The sequence below is a fragment of the Mesoplodon densirostris genome, chromosome 18 (assembly GCF_025265405.1).
Source record: "Mesoplodon densirostris isolate mMesDen1 chromosome 18, mMesDen1 primary haplotype, whole genome shotgun sequence".
Classification (NCBI taxonomy): Eukaryota; Metazoa; Chordata; class Mammalia; order Artiodactyla; family Ziphiidae; genus Mesoplodon; species Mesoplodon densirostris.
The window spans coordinates 40,574,100-40,596,055 of NC_082678.1; the positions used below are offsets into that span (position 1 = coordinate 40,574,100).

The 21,956-nt window shown below is 42.8% G+C and overlaps 1 protein-coding gene across 2 annotated transcripts in view; it reads right to left on the reverse strand.

Annotated features, from left to right (window-relative positions):
* DNAH9 (dynein axonemal heavy chain 9) overlaps positions 1–21,956 on the reverse strand; it is a 314,223-nt gene that overhangs the window by 144,188 nt on the left and 148,079 nt on the right. For both annotated transcript variants that reach the window (XM_060082642.1, XM_060082641.1), the window contains exons 33-38: positions 19,068–19,195; positions 17,369–17,477; positions 16,492–16,639; positions 12,126–12,300; positions 7,511–7,684; positions 6,821–7,028 (exon numbers count right to left, since the gene is read on the reverse strand). In XM_060082642.1, coding sequence (XP_059938625.1) covers positions 6,821–7,028; positions 7,511–7,684; positions 12,126–12,300; positions 16,492–16,639; positions 17,369–17,477; positions 19,068–19,195 — 942 coding nt within the window. The remainder of the gene's footprint in view (positions 1–6,820; positions 7,029–7,510; positions 7,685–12,125; positions 12,301–16,491; positions 16,640–17,368; positions 17,478–19,067; positions 19,196–21,956) is intronic.

Consider the following 21,956-nt stretch of genomic DNA (forward strand, 5'->3'; position numbering starts at 1 on the left):
CAGTGATGCTGTGACCCAGTTCTTTACCTCTCCTTTTCCCTTTCTAAACTGTCCTGTCTATGGGTTATTGCAAATTCTTTTAGTTTTAAAAATTCCTTATATTTTCAAAATGAATGAGAAAAGGCTTAAGTTATTTCAACAGACATAAAATAGACCAATTAAAATAAAGGCTAAAAAGGGGTTCCAAAACAATATAGAAGAAACTTATTGGTACCAGTAATCAGGGATGACATAGTTACTGTAACCAAATAAAAATGGTCACATTGTTCTTTATGAACTGCCTCCTTGAAAGCTCAGAACTAAATCTGTGTTTAATTACAGTAACCATGTCACCCCAGATCACTGGTATAAACCCATCTCTACTTTTGTATGAAAAAACTTTTCAGGCACTCAATTCTAAAAGGCATATATCGTGGAAACTTACAAAAGGTGTATCATGCTGCAAAATGGGCATGGAGATATTAAAAAAAACCCTGAAAATTATCTTTTATTGTCCTAACTTTCAATCAACACCAAAGGGTGGATCATTAATTGGTAACTCAGCAAAGGGAAAGAAAGCAGTGCAACTGCATCTGTGGCATTTAGAGCAGCTAGAGGAACGGAGATCTGCCTCTCTCAGCCAAGGTGTCAGTGTTATTAATCTGCGATTTGTGCAGCTGCTGGTGAATAATCAAGTGAAGTCTGAGAGTTTCAATGACCACGTGAAGGCCCTATTTTATTTACTGTCAAAGGCAGAGACGTCCATGTGCTCCAGATATCAGATGAACGGAAGCAAAGTTGGCATTCTATTATGGAAATTTAGATGCATGACTTACTGTCTTATCAAAGTGGATGGACGCTGTAGCTCAGTGAAATAAGACAGCCTGGCTATTAACTCACTGTGTGACTTTGAGGGAAGTCCCTTAACACCTCTAAAGCCTCATTTTCTCATCTTGTAAAAATAAAGATCATCAGATCCGTGATGGACACCATTTCCTACTTCCTTCTCCTTAGTCACTTTCCAGCTGAGGTGGCCATGTGACACAGTTCTGAACAGTTAACACACACACATAAGTCCACATTGGGGTTCCTGGAGAGCTATCATTTCCTGACATGGGCACTAACTCTTCCCTTTATCTTTTTTTTTCCATTTGGAATGCAGATGTGATGGCCGGAGCAGCAGCCACTCTGCTACCCTGAGGTACCATCTAAGAGACTAATAGTTACTATAGCCTCAATATCATTGAACCATTGATTTAGCATTAGCAACTGCCTACCTCAAGACTTCTTGTTGCATGAAAAAAGAATCTCTGTTTATGTCACTATCATCAGATTTTCTGCGGCTTGCACTCAAAAGCATTACTGATAATACAGTGGTTTGGCAGAGTATAAACTTCAAATAAAGCAAGTGCTATCTGCACTGGTGAGCAATGTGAATGCCTTGAAACACAACCTGCATTTGTATTTAAAAGAATTTTGAATCTGAGTTTAGAAAAGTACTCAATGGAGACCCCAGACCTGGATGCAATAACAGAGGAGAGATGCAGGGAATATCAAGCAGCTGCCTTCTCTATAAAAGAACATCTGATTTTGAGAAAAATGGCATTCAATGGACTAGCAGGATGAGTGAGCTGCAAAACATCCCCCTGGAGACCTCAGTGAATTGACATGCTGGGGTGAAGTTACTGCCCATTTGAAAGCTGGAACATTTTTTCCAAAAACATTATTTTTGTTTTAGCATAGTTTATGTTAAATGCCTTTTTCAAGCAAAAGGGGTTTGCTTGTGTTCCTTTTGTTCTGGCAGTTGGGGCTTAGAGATTATTGCATAATATTTATAGATTTTTAAATTTGAGAAGGATTTTAATACTGTTAGAATAACAGCTTCCATTTACTGAGCACTTATTGTATGCTAGGAACCATTTTGAGTGTTTTAGATATTTTATCTTGCTATTCAGGAATGAAAAGAATGAACTATTGTACCCTCAACAACATGGATAAATCTCAAAATCATGCTGAGTGAAAGGACCCAGACAAAAAAGAGGGCCTACTGTATGATGATTCCATTGTATAATTGTATAAAATTGTATACATTGTATAAAATTCTAGAAAATGCAAACTAACCTATTGTGACAGAAACAGACCAGTGGTTGCCTTAGGCACAGGACAGGGTTGGGGGGGGGGTTGGGAGGGAGGGAGGGGTTACCAAGGGAGGTGAGGGACTCACGGAGGTGATGGATGTATTCATTATTTTGATTGTAGTGATGGTTTCATGATAGGTAAATATTTCAAAATGTATCAGATTGTATACTTTAATGTGTGCCATGTATTGTATGTCAATTATAACTCAAAAAATGTTTTTTAAAAGGGAAAATGTTAAAAAATTATGCTGCCTTTTAGTAGGAAAATGGATAAATGAGCTGTGATTTATTCACACAAGGGAATTCTATGCAGCAGTGAAAAACCAATGAAAAAGTTCTGCATGCATTAAAAGACAATGATGAAAAAAGCAAGTTACCAAAGAAGTTACAGTATGATACATATTTAAAATTTAAATACACACAACAACATGGTGTATTTTATGGGTACATATATGTATCAAAAGCGTAAATTCTGAGTAATGCACATCAACTCTAGTGGTCCTAGTCTGGTTAATGAGGGGCAAGACAGAGGAAGGGATGGGGGTGGTATGTTGGCTGTACTTAAAATGCTAAGATCCATAGCAAAATGACAAAATGTTAACATCTGTGAAATCTGGGTTGTGGGTACATGGGCATCTGTTACACTATTTTCTGTACTTTTCTGCATGCTTGAAATATTTCATAATTTTTAAAAAGTTTAAGTCATTCTCCATCCCACTCTTAGCATCCAGTTCCCCTTGCCAGGGGCTACAGCTGTTTCTTGTGTGTCCTCCTGGAGATATTCTTAGTACATACAAGCATAGATGTATGAGTGTGTGTGTATATATATATGTAAATTTTTATATATCTCTTTTTAAACAAGATATACTTTGGAGCATACTATATACACTGTTCTGTATCTTGCTTTTCTCACTCAATAAACAGTGTGGAAATGGTTCCAACTCAATTCATACAGACTTTCCTCATTCTTTGTAACAATGCTTAGCATTCCATCATATGGATAATTAGGCTATTTCCCATCTTTTACATTACAGACACATTATAAACACACATTTTGCACATCTGTCTGGGTGTACTATCTGGCCTTTAAAGCAGACTACACCACATCACATTGAATCTTCTCTTAATTCCAAGGGTCTTCAGTACAAACAGCAATGAAAATGTTGGGCTTCAAAAGAGTGATGGGCTTCTGATGTGGGTGGGACAGTTTGCCACCTTTCTGATGCCAGAGCAGCTACCCTTTGGGTTGCTGCACCTCCTTTTTATGTTTTCTATTTCCTGTTGGATACCAGGCTCTTTGCTCCCACTTTTCTAATTGTTAGTAGCACCCTTTCCCCTGCCGTTTTGTTGCTTCTAAAATGTTTTCAGCTAAGAAGCCAAATAAGAAAACTTATTTGGACTGTGACTGAAGTAATGGATGGGAGATTCCAAGTAAGGGAATCCAGTATCTTTCAGAGTCAAGAGTATGATACTCCTCTCCTTTTCCTTGGCTATGAATTTTCACTCTCTGGTTAAAGTATTTTTTTACATTATAAAATCATTATAACATGACGCTAGAAAACAATTTCTCTAGACTACTCAAATAGTACCACTAATAATAATTTTATCAAATATTTATTATCTATCTACTTATTTAGTAATATTATCAAATATTTATTTCAGTTTCCAAAGTGTTTCTTATCAGGGAGGTAGTATAGCTTAATGGTTAAGAGCACAGGATCTGAAGTCGGACAGTCTGGGTTCAAACCCTGGTCCACCACACTTGCTGTGTAGCCGCAAGTAGCTTATTTAACTTCTCTGTGCCTTGGTTTTCTCATCTATAACATGGGGGTTATACAAATACTTTCCAAGGTTGTACAAGATTAAATGATTTAAAAATGTGTAAAAGTCTAATCTCAGGTTAGTGCCTGACACATCCCTGGTGAATGTTTGATAATATCAGTTATTATTATTACTATTATCAGTGTAGCTATAGTAGTAGTAAGAGTGGGCAGACCTGATAATCTGATCAGTCACTGGACTCAAGGCTTGCAAGTAAGTGTAGAGGTATATATGTTCAGTAGCAAAAGAGTGTTAGGATGTGAACCAGCCAGGCATGTGAAGTCTGCTTATGACCACTGCGGGTGTGAACGTGACGGTGCCAGGCCATGGTGGAAGGTTATGACATTGTGTGGCTTGATGGTGGCTGAGGTGTCATGGAGTCAAGATGAAGTTAGTGGTTTGCTGGAGTTGCCTCTTGAGAGCTGACTGTTAAAACAGGGAACTTAGTAAGCTGGTGGTTCAACACAGCCATTATTTAAAAACATAAATTAGATAAACTTACAAGTAAGTAAATTATATTAAAAACAAAGGTAATGAATATTCAAAACTCATCAGGTGCAAATTATTTGACTACATTTACCATTATCTGTGCTCTTGAGGTTATGTCCACCTACTGAATCTGCAGAGCGGAAATAGGATGCATGGTGCTCTGCTGTGCTTCTCTTTCCAACTCCATGTTCACGGACATGGTGGGGGTCGCCTGAAATTGGTCATGGTGGGAGTAATTACACATCAGAAACGGTAAACACACAGACCAAGGCTTGATTTGTTTCGCTGTGTAGACTTAAGAAAACAATTAAATTTAAAAGTGCATCGTGTCTATAACTGCTCACATTGTGAAGAGCAGAAAAAAATCGGAGTGTTCTTTCTCAAACAGAAGATGCTCACATCATTGACAAACTAGTGACGTTCTAATACAAGTCTCCATCACTTCAGTTTGTCTTGTTATCTAGGCGGGAATGACAGTCAATTGCTACATTGGGACCGAAGTGGTGAAACTTTTACCAGCCCAGCAGAGGATGAAGCCCAGGGGCTGATTTGACAAAGAGGTGAAGTCTCCCTGTCGCTGAGGCGGGGATGGGGGACGACCTTAACTTCCATCCACAGGCTTCAGGCGCTAACCTGCTGTGAGAGGTAGAGAGAGTGCAGCCCCCACTAGCATGAGGAGCTGGCTGGATCCCAACCCTGGAAGAGCTGGCAAAGTGGTGCAGAAAGAAGGTGGGGAGTGAGCTGTTGTCTCACATGGGAACTGGGGAAAGCACAGTGCTGGCAGCACCACGCGGCTGACTCTCTATGGTTCACACTGAGCAGGGGCCACAGAAGGACCGGACCAGGTTCACTTTCATGTATAAGCTTGGCTTATAACTTTCCAATCTGCAAACAGCCCATAGGCCGAGCTCCTCGTTTTTAGTAGACTGTGCATTCTAAGGGTGGGGATGCACGTGGTCTCACGTGGGAAAGCCCGGGCGGAGGGACAGAGAGTGGGGCAAGGCTGTTACACTGTGAGGGGTGAGAGCAGGGTTCCTCCCCAGCCCTGTCACTCCCCTCCTTTTGTTGGGAGGTTGGCTTGGGCACTTTTTCAAAAGGAGGCTGTTTCTAGGGTTAATGTGATGAGTGTTTCTATATAAAAGGAGAACTCTCAGTAGGTGAAGGTCAAGGAGAAAGTGGGTGGTGAGGGAGAAACATCTTATGCAGTGAGCCCTGGACCCTGAAGACACACCCCGAGGACCCATGTCCCCTGGGGAGCCCAACGTGTAAACTCCCAGTGAAATGCACGCTCCATGTGGCCAGCAGACTGGGTGTGCCACACCAGCCTTGCCACTTGATGGTGACCTTGGGCAACCACATACTTTTTCCTGAGCCTTGGTTTCCCCATCTATGAGGTATGAGGGGTGAATAAAATGATCTCTAGAGGCACATCCGCTGCCAGAAGTCTACAAGTCCATGGAAATCTTCCAGTGGGTGTTCTGTTTTCTTTGTCATCAAGGTGCTGACCTGTACTGTGTTGAAATCCTGCTCCGGGGGAATTTAGCAGGCCAGGGAGGCACTTAGGGAGAAAGGATGGGAAAGGAGACCTTGCTAAGGGTGCTGGAAAGTGGGACACAGAAGGGAGGGGAGAGGAGAGAAGGGGAGTGGGAGGGGAAGGAACAGTGCTGCCCCTGGGAGTCAAGCCTGGGAGGTGCCTGTCTTCCGCTCCAGCTCCAGCTCCCGTAGGAGGAGTGGACACTCAGACACCCCACCCCCTCCTCCACGCCCCCTGGGCCCCTTATGTAAGCAGCTCCTTGCAGGAAACCGCTCTCAGCAAGAAGTCCCTTTTCCTGTCATTTGAGCAAATCGATATTGCAACTGACTTTTAAACCAGGCACCCCCATGCTCTGCTCACCTCTGACCCAAGAACAGCTTTCAAATCTTTTAATCATACAATGCCTTGCCTAACCCGTCAGTTCTTCCCTTAGATCAAAGAAGTAGAAATGGAGAACAAGTAATTAACAGATGACCAGATCTCTTCCCTGGCTTCCCCTTCAGTCATCTCGCAAATAAACTGTGTGACCAAACTGTGTGAACAGATAATGTCTAGAGGAAGATCACAAGGCGTCGACAAGCCCGCACACAGTGGGGGATGGCGAGGACTCTGACCCCCATCTCAGTGATTAACTGAGATTACTTCTCTCTGTCTCTTTAAAAAGTTTCACGGCTGAGCAGAATCTTGGGAGATGGTTTTTGGAGGACGCTGAGGCCACCATCTCCTCAGATTGCCAGCATTCTGATTAAAGGCACCTTTTTTTTCTGTTGATACCATTTGCAAGTATGTAACTGATTTTGTGAGCAGTGAGCAGCGGGACCGAGTCACACGATTTATTGATGTATTCGGTAACACTGACCCTGCAGCATCGCCGACGTGGTGTAGTAGTTGAACGGCACGTTTTTCACCAGGTATTCCTCGGCGTCCAGGCTAGCCAGCCTCGCTCCCACCAGCACCGACTTGCCGGTGCCCGCGGTCCCCACCAGCATGACCGGCCGCCGTCGAGCCAGGAGGCGCTCCAGGAAGTAGCACACTCGGATGGTCTCACTCGTGTGCACCAAGCAGGCCTGGAGAGGGAACAGGATGAGTGTGCCGGGGACTCGTGGGAGAAACAGATGCTGGCAGAGTGTCCCGGAGCATTTCAGGGGAGGGAATTCCTCTGGGGTCGGGGAGCTCACTACCCTGGGGAGGAGGGCCCCCCTAATACCCAGTAAGACCCTCCTACTAACTCATGCTCTGGGTAGAGAGCAGGCCCTTCCCCCTCTGCCAGCGCTGTCTGCCTCCCTGTGGCCTCTCTTTTAGAATCTTCTGCCCTGGCCGTCCTCCTTCTCCTCCAAGGATGCTTTTGGGGGTCTGGTAATTAAGTTACCTAGGCTTTGGGAGATCTTGTGACTTCATTGCACCTATAATTTCCTCTGAAAAGACAAGTAGCTGGGGACGACTAATTTCTAGTGAGGTTAAACCTTTCGGACATCCATAAGGGTCTGCTGCTAGAGCCGCTGCAGATCCCGGGGACACTGCACGTCCTTGGTCACTCAGCCACACTCACCTGCAAAGGCATCTCAGGGTCAAATTCAAACTGGGGGATGAGCTTGGACCAAGGCTCGAATTTCTTGGTCTCTGGGTCTATGTAATAGTCAAAGATGGTTCTTTGGGAGGGAAACTTGACTGTTTTGAACTCGGTCAGCCACCATTTGCTGAACTCTGCCCGGTCGTCCACGAGCTGCCAAAACAAAGCAGGTCAGGAGTCAAGGCTCTGCAGAGCACAAGAAGCCTGGAGAGGCTGCCCTGCATCGGGCAGAAGGTCAGCGCTGGGAGCAAAGAGGGCTCCTGTTTATCCCCTGAGGATCAACCCCGACAAGGCCCAGCTAAGCAGGGGCTGCCCTTGAGCATGTACGTGTGCCCCTGCTTAACCAGGTGGCTGGGTCGCCCTGGCATTATGCATCTCAGAGCACTGGCAGGTGGAGGGTGAAGGAAGGAGGTGTAAGAACACAGAGGAGAGTAGGAGCCTATGGCCCCAAGATGGGCAAGTACAGCCAAGATCTCCTCAAGAGACAGATCCACCCTGGTCCCCCTAGACTCCCAAGGCTCTGAGCAACATCCAGGACAGCAGGCAGGGATGGAAGGAATAAAATGGTGGCTGTTGACACGTGGGAGCACAGGATGGTGCAGTGAGAAGAGCCTCAGCTGGAGAGTCGCGCACATAAACCACTGACAAATCACGTCTTTCCACGCCTCAGTTTTCTCATCTGATTCTAGGAAAGGGTATTTCTAAATTTCTTTCAAGAGCTAAAATTCTAAAAATCTAGGAGAAGCAGAGACAAAGCTATACAGGTCTTTCTGATGGAAGGAATAGGTAGCACTATATATGCATACATGTTAGATCATAAGCCCCTAAGGATAGGGCTGTGCACCCGTGTACTCAAGCTAGTGAGTCCAAACTGAAACACAACACACAAAAAAACATCCCAAACATACCCGCTGCTACTGGCAACTCTCTGGTGGAGCAAACCCACTCTTTGAGCACACAGACCTAGGAAAAATCCTAAAAAGGGAAGAGGTCCAGATTGGGCATTTTAGGAAATGTTCCTGGGGAGGAGGACAGACCAGGGAGCCTGGCTCATGGCAATGAATCTGGACTTGGAAGAAATGGCACTCATTTCGCTGTCTATTAGGTAAATGAGATTGAATTCTTTTGCCTTAAAAAGAGAATGGAAATAGGCCTTAATGACAGATTTGTTTGCTGTTCTTATTCTGATCTGAATTCAGATTAAGAGGACACTGTATCTTCTCAATATTTGTTCTCTGCAATCAGAAGCCTTAGGAAGAAAATCTCCGTTTTTGACTCATGGATAGAATTCTTTTTTTTTCCTCTGTGTAATTCTTTATTAAAAATACTGCTGTACACATAGAAACTGAAAGCAGGATTAAAGGTGAATAACCCAGATTGGGATCATGACATTAGAATTTAACATACTGGTGCTTTTTGGGGAAGTTGTTGACATCCAAATCACAGAACCAAGGTCAAAGCAAAATACAAAGGTACCCTAAAAAATATTTACAATGAAGTAAATATACTAACAGAATTTAAAATAGGTACAAAAAATTAAAATGACCAACATTACATGACTTCAAGAGTTGTCCTTTCTGTGCTTTTATCTGTCATAACAGGAAGGTGTGGAAAGTTTATATCCTTAATTTGAGTACTCTCAGATATTAAAATCTTCCTATGAATTAAAAAGACTAACTTTTAGATAATCTCTTAAATGGAATTACACCATGGAAAAGAGTGCTTCCCTCTCCAAAATACCTAAGCAGAACTAAGAGTGTTATTGAAAACCATTCCCAATAAAAACTAAATGAAAAATAAATTAAAAAACAAAGCTTAAAAAATATGTATTACCTGACACCAACTGTTTTCTGGCTGACAATATTTACTCATGAAAACATATTAGCTGTCTACCTTCGGATAAAATTCTTAAAGACCTTTAACTTCCTAATGAAAACCATCTTTTAAGTTTATATGGAGAATCCAAGACAAAGACCATCTCTAGAAAGAAGGAGGTTGGGTACACCTTCTTTCCTCACTCCCAATTCCACCTTGAGCTACCCTGTCAGTTTCTCAGCCAAGCCATTAGCTGGGCTACACCAACACTGTCTGGCTTCCTGCAATCCGGTGCTTGACCTTACCGTCTACTGTAATTGGACACTGGAAAGACAAGGTCACCTCTGCTGAGTCAGCCCATGGCCTTTTCTCAGTTTGACTCTTCGAGTGTCTCTTCAGCAATGACCTCAATGAAGAGGCCCCTTCTGAACCCCATCTCCTTAAGGTTGTGACAATTCTCTGGTCCCTTTCCTGCACTAAGTCTGTACTGGCACACAGTGTGGTACAATGTAGCAGAGTTTGGAACACAATATCCCCTCATTTGGTCTTCACAATGCTCTAAGTCATCCTGGCTACTGAAAATTACTCCTATTTTATGTATGAAAACACAAAAGCTCAAAGGTTACACCTCTGGCAGCAGATGGCAAAACTGGGAGTTGAACCCAGGTTCTCAGTTGCCCAATCCGGTGCTCTCTGAGAGATCATTTACTTCTGAGAGAGAATTCCCTGGGATTGCTGCAAAGTATTTAGCCAGGATCCACCCCTCCCCTTTTTATTAGAACTTCTACCCAGGTATGGGCTGTATTTTGTATTATATTCTGCTTCACTTTAATAACAGCTTTTTAAACATAAGCACCATTGGTGTTCCTGATGCAAATATTTTGGCCAACTTCATACTTTTTGATTTACAGCACTATTTTGTGTTGGGCTTGAATGCAGGCTGTGTGGGGGGCTTGGACAGTCCCTGCTGTTAAAAGCTTTCTCCCGTGTTCTCTCCCCACGTGCCAGCACAGCCGCCAACAGCTCCAAGTGCTCCAGAACCCGCGGCGCCTGGAGGGATGCTTTCTCCTGGGCTTTTAAAAAGAATTGACTGGATTTAAATTTTTCTACACGGAGTTAGAAAAATTGACCAAGTGTCTTTATCCTGATACCCCACTGCCTGCTCAGCACCAGCGTGAGAGAGAAGCCCAGCGGTGGTTGTTGTCTGACATTTCAGCAGGCGAAAGGTCAGGGACTGTATTTGAGGGAAAGCCACAACCTCTGCATTCCGGATCTCTGCGCATTCATCGAGGCTCTCGTCCATCCTGGTGGACGCATTGGCTCCTTGCCTCAAAGGGGGAATGTGAAGCTGGGAAAGAAGCAGTCCATGGAGAAGCTCCAAGGGCCACAGAACAGACTGCATGAAATTCTCAGCTGTCAACTCCCAGTCCAGGCACCCTCCTGCCCTTGGAGTGGCCCCCTTCCCCGCCAGTGTCTAGCTCTGGAGAGGAAGATGGAGAAAGGCACATTTCCAGGGGCTTCTGAGAGCTGCTTTCTGAACTGTGAGCACCAAGAACATGTAGGGGGTGATGGGAGGTAGGATGAATGTTATAATCAGAGCCCGTGAAAACAGAGAATAAACTGATTGCTAATTCTAAATTAATTGTTAATTCTTCCAGCTCACCTTCGTTTTGGATTCTTAGAACATGGTTTGCCCTGGGAGGCTGAAATTTTTACCTTTTTATTTGGAAAAGCCCATAATCAACCCAGACCAGAAAGAGTAAATGATAACTCTCCAACACTTGAAGCTTGGTTTAATCCCCTGTTGTGAGAAAGGCACCAGATATTTGCTATGAAACTGAATATCTGTGGTAGGAGAACATTAATAATAAACACTATTCTAAGAGCTTTACATGTGGGCAGTTAGAACAGCATTCCTTCATTTAATGCCTACAAACATCCTAGGAACTGGGTACCACTATCATCACTCTCATCTCCTTTGCACACACGGGGAGAGTGAGGTGGAGAGAGGTTAAATTACTTGTCCAGGGTCCCCAGGTAATAAGTGGCAGAGTTAGAATTCAAATCCAGAGTCCATGTTCTCAGCCTCTATATGATACTGCCTGATAGCTAGTCAGTTCTAAAAGACTGGTCTGCCTAACCTCAAATATGTTGTTTCTAGGTAAAGTACCTTTTATTTGGAGAAAACTAAGTAAAGAAAAGGTTGGGAATACACAAGGCTTAGAGAATAGGATGCCAAGACACCCCCAAACAGCACGAAGCTACAGCAGCCAACACCATGAGATGAATACTACTTCGGTTTCCTATCCCTAGTTGTCAATTAGCCTTTGGTCTAACCTTCTACGGACAGCTCTGCGTTTCAGGGGTATGAAGATGTGATGGTTGGTACAGAGTGGTACATGCCTGTTCTGGAAAGTTTTTAAGAAGCCTAAAGGGATTCCTCCTACTCAAGCTTCTACAGCACAGCATCATTCCACCTACAAAACACATATCACCTTGCAAATTAAGGTACTTATACCTCCAGTTTTTCAAACTCAATCAGCAACTGCCCAAGAAATTAGGGATACATTCACTAACTCAAAAAACAACAGCTCAAAACATAGCCCAATCTCACCTGTCTCACTACCTGAAGCCCTCCTAAGGGGACTGACGCCTTTCGCAGAAAAAGGGAGAGATAACTAAGTAGTTTGATGCTTCTGTGTTAATTCTGACTTTAGCTGTTCTGTCTTCCAAATCTTTGCTGTTTAGCGTGGGTGTTAGCCTCAGCACACCCTCTTACCTGATCTTGGACCATTGCTCCGCCAAAAGCCCAGATGGCAGCAAACACAAAATAAAGCTCGTAGGTTTCCTTGGGGCAGTCTGCAGGGATGTTCTCATCGGTCAGCAGACACTCGAGAAGGTGGCACAGCGTCTGAACCATGCTCTGCTCTGGGATTGGAATTATCTTCTTAAATCTGCAAAGAGAGACACAGATATGCTCTAAAACACTGGATTCTTCCATCCTAGAGGCATTGTTGGACAGCTATGGAACCCTGTTGGCGTCTGTGGGCTCACGATTTGACAAGTTCATGCAGTTTTGCAGCAGCAAAAACGTTGGTATTATAGAGGCCCATAGTGCTACTTAAGCTTTTGTTTCCATCAGCTGTTTGGGGGTCTGCTCCCTTTGCAAAGAAGGAAGGGACCGGAGCCCTCCTGAGATGATCCCTTTTCTCATCTTCCTTTCCTCTGATGCCCTCCCCGCGCTTCCCTTCTCTGAACATTGAGGACGCCCCCCACCCGCCCCGCCCCAGTCCTTGGGGAATGTAGGAAGCTGCAACAAAACGAGTAAATATCTCACAGTGTCACTGTTTCAATTGTCAAAAATCACCTACAGAGCCAAGGTGGGTGCAATTCTGAGGCTGTTCCTCCACTCCTCCAGCTCAGAGGAGTGCCCTCAATTCAAACACACTGAAAATGTTTTCTCTGGGGCTAGAGTCTTGTCTGGGGGAGGCAGAGTGGGCCAGGACAGAAGGTGATTTACATGACTAAGTTCTGTCTTTCGTAAATATAGCTCTGTGACTATGTCTTGACCTGAATTTGTACTTTCAATCTTGGTCTAGAGGTCTTGGCTGAAAGGCAGGTATCCAGAGACACAAAGGTGCACCTACACCCAAGGGAGCAGGAACACACAGACACACAGACACACGCACAGGGCACTCTCATCCCACCAGGCGTACACACAGAGTGCACCACGGACCCATATACTCAACCCCTCCTGCCCTCGTCATCACCTCCCAGAGAGGATGAGCTCACAGGCCGCACAGAGGCAGGGTCCACTGTTATAAGATGAACAACACCATCAACAGACATCTTAGAAGTCATTTGCCAGCACTGGGCTTCGGAGTTTCATGGCGTTCCATCCTCTTCAGTGTTTTGTGTTGTGTTGGTTTTGAGTCTGGCTGCAGTCCTTACAACAATGCTGTGAAGTGGTCTAAGAGTCTAGGCATTATGTCCATGAGTAGTGAAGAAACTGAGTGCTTGGGAGGCTTTCCTTCATTTCTTCAATGCATATTTGTAACAGAATGTCAGAATGGAACTGCCCCAGGCTCAGTTTTGGATGAGGTGCTGACACAATACAGGCCAACTACTCTTCCAATTCCAAACTGAGATTCCAGACAACCTGGCCTCTGGTGCTCTCAAGGATTTATAGCCGCGGCCCCGAACATTTTTGGCACCAGGGACTGGTTTTATGAAAGACAATTTTTCCCCAGATGGGGGCGGGGTATGGCTCAGGCGGTAATGCGGGTGATGGGGAGAGATGGGGAGCGGCAGATGAAGCTTCGCTGGCTTATCTGCCAATCACCTCCTGCTGTGCGGTCCGGTTCCTAACAGGCTGTGGACCGGTAGCGGTCCGTGGCCTCGGGGTTGGGGACTCCTGGTTTATAGGATCAAAGTGGTAGATGCTGAAGGGGCTAGAAATGAGCACACAGGACTTTGGGGGGGGCTCTGGGTGTGCAACGAGTGCCCCTCCTACAGGGAAGGCAGGCGCTCACCCTGAACAGAGACCCTCAGAAAGGGGCTCCCTTAGGACCCAGGCTTGGAAATCCCTGAGGAGACCTGCTAACCTTGCAGTGTAGGGTCAGAGGGTGCTCGCTGGGGCACTAACCCTGGAGTCCAGGTATGGCCGTGAGCATGTGGGCTTGTTTAGATACTGGTGAAGGGGTCCAACCTGGAGGGTTTGTGTGAGGAGCTGTACGCAACCAACTGATGGAGAGGCATTTACTTGCTTCAAGGGAAGGCATACTGGGGATCTCCAGGGATGGGAGGGGTCCAAGCGACCCACAGAGGCTTCCAAAGAGTCATTTCCAAACCTGCCACAGCTGGGGTAAATGAGGTCACACCAGGTCCATCATGAAGGCCTTTCCTGCCCCTCACTCTCTTCCCTGTGTCCCCCCCTTCAACCCTGAGGGGTGAGAAGCTACAACTGGTAAGGGGGCGACTGGTAGAATAAGGACAGAAGTCAAGAACACCGTCCTTTCCCACTGTAGGTGGAGGGCTATGTGGGCAGTGGGAGAGTTTGTATGTTTTTTCAATTTTCACTGCCTCTTTTTAAATTTTTCGCGTGTGCATGTGCACGTGTGTGTGTGTGAGATTGTGTGACTAGAAGTGATGAGATGCATTTTTATTACTGAAGAAGGACCAGTAAAATCAGCAATGTTGACCTAGATTTCATCCAGGGGCAGAGGAGAACATAAAATGTTTTTGAAGGAACAGTGGGAGACAAAATAAAGTTGTTTATAATCACCCCTTACGAGCCCTGCTTGTTCAATATAAAAATTACTTGTGTTGGCATTGCTTCATCGTGACGGGGCCACAGAAAGCTGGCATTACAATACGGTGATGAATAAAATAGAAGTAGGACTTTTCAGTGAGTGTCTTGTCACTACCAGCTGAGGCACTAAGTGAGCACCATGGGACCTCGGTTCCCACATCTGCAGGATGGTCGGCCCTCATAAGGATATTGTGAGAATTACATGAAGGAAACCCAGAGCAGGCACCCTCAACCACAGCTATGGGTTTTTCCTTGATAACCACGGGGCTCAGAGACTGGTGGCAGGGGGATGTTTCTCTGGATGGACTTAATACAGTCTTTAAAGCTTGTTTCAGAGGCTGTGCTTGCACACGAGCACACACGTGTGTACACACACACACACACACACACGAGTTTGGTATCTCTTGTTCTAAATGCCCAGAGTGGGAAATGGCCGAATTTTTAGTTAAGGATAAATTGGACAAGTATCTCAGCAAACCTTAAAGAATAGGGGATGCTATTTTCCTAAAACCTCCCCCTTTGTTGCCACTTTAACTCTTTGCAGCCCTTGTCTATTTGAGACACTAACCACGACTGCCTACTTCCAGACTCTTGCTGCCACGGCTGCTTTATCTCATTAGATGCCAGGGCCACAGAGCTCACAAGCCACAAGGGGTTAAAGGCTTTTTAAAGGCTTTATGAATACGCTGAAGTTTGGAAAAATAATTATTAACCCTGAAGTATAAAACTTACAAAATCAAAACTAATAAATGTTTAATATCTGAAAACATATCACTATGTCAACTATTCAACTGTGACTCAGTTTTTACTTACATAAAATTCTTTCTTAACATGGTGGATTTTGATGGGGGAGGGCGGGGCACACGAAGAAAGAGTGTCTCGGGCCATTTTGCCCTGGGAGCTCTCCCTTCATCTCTGCGCCACGCTTGCAAGCATTTGCCATCCTGTGTTTCTCAGGCCAATGAATAAGGAGTTGGGAATCATTTTGAGTGACAGACTTTATTTCCAGGAAACATCAAACTGACTCTGTTTGTTGAACATTCAGGAACTGAGGATCTCTGAGTCATGTTACCTTCACAGCACCAGCTTCTGATGGTGCAACCGGGCTGAACAACAGGGCTGAGTACCTGATTCGTTGAATGATGCGTCAAATGGCAAAGAAAGAGAATGTAAAACAAAAGCAGGTTCCAAACAGCGGAACCCTTCTCTGCAGACACGTATAATATTCTTGCTATAATAAGTATCCTTTTGGTTAAGAGCAATTACTATTTTGTTTATGTGTTAAGTGGTCAGGGCTTGTTGCTTTTACTTTTGCAAACCCATTGGAGGAAGAGTGAAATCTTAGGGTCCAGAGGGGTAGGACTGGTCAAATGATGCATTATACCCAATCCTGTATCATCTAGGCCATGGATGCCCACAGCCAGGAACAGGAAGTGGGCCCCTTGTGTTGCTGACAGGTGTCATCTTCACCTCTAGGCCTGTTGATCTGGCCTGTATCAAGTGTAGGAGGGCCAGCTGCATGCCCTGCGAAGCAGAGGGTCTCAGGATTGCTGTCTCTGCTACCACAACCCGCGGCCTCCTCCAGACATACCCTCATAGCCCTCCAAAAGGTCCTTTACATCTCTCTCCTCTTCACTCACCTCGCTTCCTGCCTGAACTGACAACAGGCATCCCATCGCCGTCCTAACATGTGTTCCCCTCTGCCATCTGCCACACCCGGGGTGGAATGCCTAGGGACATCTGACTTTGGGGACAGGACAGAACATCAGCGGGACATCAGGTATGAGCCAACAGGCTCTTTATTGCTTGTTACCTTCCTTACCCCTTGGCCTACCTGGTTCTGAGTGTGTCTAAGCAGGCTGGAAGATACTTGTCAAACAGAAAGGTTAGGGTGGCTCTCTCTGTCTGGATCTCCCTCTTGTCGATCCAGCTGCTCACAGGAGGGTTCCACCCCAGGTCTGCAGGGTTGATGTACAGGATCCCTGGGAGCATAGAGGATACAGCTTAGTGACACTTCCATAGATCTCAGGATATTCTTCATCCCAGAGAGTTATTTTCTCTGTTTAGAAAATGTACTGAAGGCTGGGCTTGAAAAGAACAGAGATCTGGCCGAGGTCTGAGAGGGCAAATGGGTTTGCTATTGGGATCAACTCCGACTAACTGATAATAGCTGATGGAAAGCAGTGTTGAGAAGGATCCTGAGGCCAAGTCTAGGCTCAGGAGGAAAGCAGGCTGTGATTGATTAGCAATACTTGTCATGGTGAGGAAGGGTGCAGATCGCATGGTGGCCCCTAAAAGGATGGAACCATGTCCCACCCAGGAAAGTTAACGTATAAAGTTATTATTTTCCACCAGGATGTGGTGAGAAATTGCAATGCTCAATCATCTTCATTAGCCTTCATGGAGGCTAGAACTGGCCTGAAAGTAGCCTAATTCGAGGCACTCGTGCAGAGGACCGTTGTTCAGCTCAGGGGCCAATCCCTTCCCATTACTGTAACATTTCTGAATTGAGTTGCTCACATGGTCCTGGCTGTAGAGCACTGGCTCACCTTCGTGCGTGTGGATTAGGGCTGAGAATCAGGCCGGGGTTTTGGATGATCAATGTCTGGCTCCTGCTTGGAGCTTCCTTCAGAGCCAGCAACGTTATATGTATCACTAGAGGCACCCGTTTTCAACTGAGCAGTTGTGGTTTTTCCTTTCATGGGCCATACCTGCTCTGGAGACAGTGGCTGGCGTGGCCATGCGCAGGTGGCTGATCTCAAAGAGGAGCCTCATTGTGGGATTCAGAGGGATCCTCTCGTTGCTCGCCAGGGTCAGCACCTGGACACAGGGTGAGGGACACGGCAGGTGGGGAGGAGTTAGGTCACATGGCCAGCTAGGGGGAGTTAGGCTATTATTCCTGATAGGAATTAGGATGATTATTTTCTTCTTTGTGATTATAAGTATTTTCTAAATTTTCTGCAACAATCCTCTCTCTCTCCTTCTGTAGCCCCTTTACCTCCATCCCTGTTGTGTGTATTGAATCAGGAAAAAAGCTACCTAAAAAGTTTAAGTGGATGTCAATGATTTGAATGAACTAGACCACAATGAAAAAGTAGGATAATTAAAGGAAAAGAGCTCAGGTTTCATACAACTCCTGTTTCTTTTGGAAGAGCACACACTTATTCTAATGATTCTGTAAACGTTGAAACCATCGTTAAAATGTTTAACCTAGATGTGCTTTATGAACAAGTTTAGAAACAGTTCCCAGCTTAACAGCCACTTTATTGGCATTCAGTTTTCATTGTTTATAAAATATAAAACATATTCTCCATGGATAAAGATTGGTCACCATTGAGGATGCATGACAGGCTCAGAATGTTTCTGATCCTCAGTTTCCTTATTTATAAACAAAGAAGAAAAATGTTTTAAAGATTTGAATAAATGATTTCAGATTCTTTTCAGCTCTAAATATTGAATTAACCTGCATGCAGAAGATTCTGAAGGAAATTACAACAATACTAAAAACATGGGAGTGATGGCAGTGCCACTGAATAAAGTGAAAGTTGCTCTATGGGATGAATCAGTTCTAAGACATCTACTGAAGATACCGGTGAGTGAAATCAGGATCTTGAAGAGTTATCTGCTATCTGCACTCCATGTTCACTGGAGCATTATTTATAATAGCCAAGATGTAGAAACAACCTAAGTGTCTGTTGATGGAGGAATGGATAAAGAAAATGTGATACACACACACACACACACAGTGGAGTATTATTCAGCCATAAAAAGAAGGAAATCCTTCTCCAGGTTCATCCATGATAACATGGGTGGATCTGGAGAGTGTTATGGTATGTGAAATGTCAGACAGAGAAAGACAAATGCTATATGATCTCCTTATATGTGGAATCTTAAAAAATAAACTCATAGAAACAGAGGGTAGGTTGGTGGTTTCCAGGGATGGGGGTGTGGGGCAGGCAGAGGAAATGCGTGAAGGTGGGCAAAGGGTACAAACTTCCAGTTACAAGATGAATAACATCATGTACAGCATGGTGACTAGAGTTAATAATACTGTATTGTGTACTTGAAAGTTGCTAAGAGTAGATCTTAGAAGTTCTCACCACACACACACACACACACGTAATTATGTGAGGTAATGGAGGTGTTAACTAACCTTGTGGTAATCATTTTGCAATATATATTTCAAATCATCATGTTGTACACCTTACACTTACACAGTGTTGTATATCAATTATATATTGACAATGTTATATGTCAGTTATATCTCAATAAAGCAGGAAAAAATAAAGACAGCAGTAACGATTCCTTGCTCGGGGCCAGTCCTGTGTGGAATCAAGGTTTCCAGATGTGCCTAGGGACTGGTTTCATTGATGATTAGGGATGACATGGGGTCCCCTTCCCCCTTGGTACCTTGTTATCATCCATGACAGTGTTCAGAGACTCGATCCACATTGGATCTATGTCGCCATCCAGTAGAATCCACTTGGGCCCATCATGGGTGATGTTGGAAAGCTCCCGCATGACGGAAGAGAACAATCCTAAGAGGAACCATGGATATCTTAATTTCCAGGTCACCATCAATCTTCTTCCTCTTAAAACAGCCTTTTCCTAACAGCTACAACACTCAGAAGGAGGTGTACATAGGCAAGTCAGAACTGGCTTTGTAACGTACGCTATTAAGAATCTGACCACTCCCAAGGTTCCACTCTCTCTGTACTCTGGCCCAGCTTTTTGTAAGAACAGCAGCAACAGCAAAACAAGAAGGAAACCTGATGGTACTGCTTTTTAACTGACAAGGGACCCAGTGAACCATTTCAACAGGCAACTGTGACGTGATGGAATTACATAAAACCTTCTTAGGTAAGGTTTTCATCCTTTGAAACTGCAGCCTGGGAAAATCCTGCAAAACGCAGGCTTTGAGAGAAGGCCCTATGTGATTCTAGTTGGCGTTACATGAAATTTATCTCTTAATTTGGATAGAATTGATTTTTTATAATACTAAGCTTTCCCAATCAATAATATGGTATGTCTTTTCATTTATTCAAATATTGTTTTATGTTCCTTAATAAATTTTTACAGCATTTTCAATGTATCTCTTTGGCTAAGTGTATCCCTAAACATTTCAGTTCTTATTGTTATTGTGAATGGAATTTTTTTTCCTGACTTTCAGTTTTAGTTGACTACTGCTAGTATAGAAAAAAGCTTTCAAATTTTGTGTATTTTATTTTATACTTAGTTACCTTTAATACATTTTCTTATTAGTTCTAGTGATTTTTCAATACTGTCTCTAGAGTTTTATAGGTATAAAGTGGTATAATCACCAAAATAATAATTATCTCCTTTCCTCCAATTTTTAAGATGTATTCCATTTTCCTGTCTTACTGCATTTTCCAGAATCCCACCAAGCAAATCTGAATAATAATGTTGGTAATAGGTGTCCTTGGCTTATTTCTGGTTTTAATGGAATTGGCTTTATTGTCTCATCATTCAGAATGCTCTTTTTTTCCTTTTGGCTTTAGGTAAAGAGTATTAATTGCACTTAAGGGATTTCCTTCTATTCTTATTTTACTTAGAATTTTTAGAATTAGGAATGGCTACTGAGTTTTTAGCATCTATTTATTGATCAAAGTATTTTACCCTTTAATTTGTCAATGCTTTATGTTAATACTTTAAAAGTAATTGATTTGTCCTTACATTCCTGGAACAGATGCTACTTGGTCAGAATGTATTATTCTTTTGAGATACTGATAGATTTTAGTTACTGATATTTTATTCAGAATTTCTAAATCTGTATTAATAAGTGAAATTGGGCTATTGTTTTTGGTTCTGCACAAAGGTTGATATCAAGATTATTTTGGCTTCATAAAATGAATTAAGAGGTGTCCTTTTATGATTTTGGAATTATCTTTATTTTATTCAGCTACTATTTTAAAATTTTCCTTTTCATTACTTTTTCTACTTCTTATTGAGTAAATTTTTTAATTCTTGTTTTTTTCCAATAAGTTTTTATTGGAGTATAGTTGCTTTTCAATGTTGTGTTAGTTCTTATTGAGTAAATTTTGTTAAAATTATATTTTGCTAGTGGATCATCTATTTCTTCTAGTTTTTCGAATATGTATCATATATGTCTCTTCCATTTTAATCTTGTCTATATCTACTGTTATATCTTCTTTCTAATTCCTAATCTTACATACTTTTACTCTCTCTTTCCCCCATTAATCATGCTCACAATGGACTTATTGGTCTTTACAAAGAACCAGTATTTATATTTATTTATCCTTCCTATATTTTTTTGTTCCTTCCCACTAATTTCAGCTTTTATCTGTATTGGTTTCTTCCCAGTTTTCTTCAGGTTTAGTTTATTACTCTTTGAATAATTTCTTAGGATGGATACTGATTTCCTTTATTTCTAGCCTACCTTCTGTAATTATTTAGAGTTGAGTTTTTCCTTTTTGGCTTTAGATGTGTCCCAGAGGTTTCTGTATGAAGTATTCTTCTTTATATTGCTTCCAAGAGGGGTTGTAATTTAATTTTCCCTTTAATCCAGGGTTTACTGTTTCTTGATTGCAAATAGTAAAATTATTTTTGGTCATTTTCTTGCTATTTGTTTCTAATTCTATTGTATTAGTTTCAAACAATGTGGTGTGAAAATTGATACTTTTGAATTCATTACAATTTCTTCTGTGCCCAACTAAACTTTAATTTTTTGGAAATGTTCCATGAGCCTACCAAGAAAGGAATATTTTCTATTTACAAGATGCAAAGTTCTATATCAGCGTGTTACACTGAGTTTGATGGATGCATTTCCTAATTCTTCTATGTCTATACTTATTTTTCTGTCTACTGAATCTTTCTAATTTGAAAAAGGTGTATTAATATAATCCACTGTATGTCTACTTTTATCAAGTTCTCTTAAAATGTTTTAAAGAGTTATATTCCACTTACTTGAAAGTTCTCATTTAGTGAATACAGATTTATGATTATTATAAATCTTTTTCAATTTCTCCATATTTAATGTGTATATTTAATAAAACTTTAATTAAAATTCCAACACTGTTTAAAATTTGAATATTATGTGAGCTTAAATTTAATATGGAATAAGAAGTGCCTAAGACTAGCCGAGAAATTACAGAAAAATATCGAGGACGGATTTACCTCATCAGACATGAAAATGATATAAAATGATTATAACCTAGATAGAATGACATTAGTATAGGATTAGATAAACAGGTGAGTGGAACAAAACAGAAAACCCAGAATCAGATGTCAATACAATTGGCCCTCTGTATCTGCGAGTTT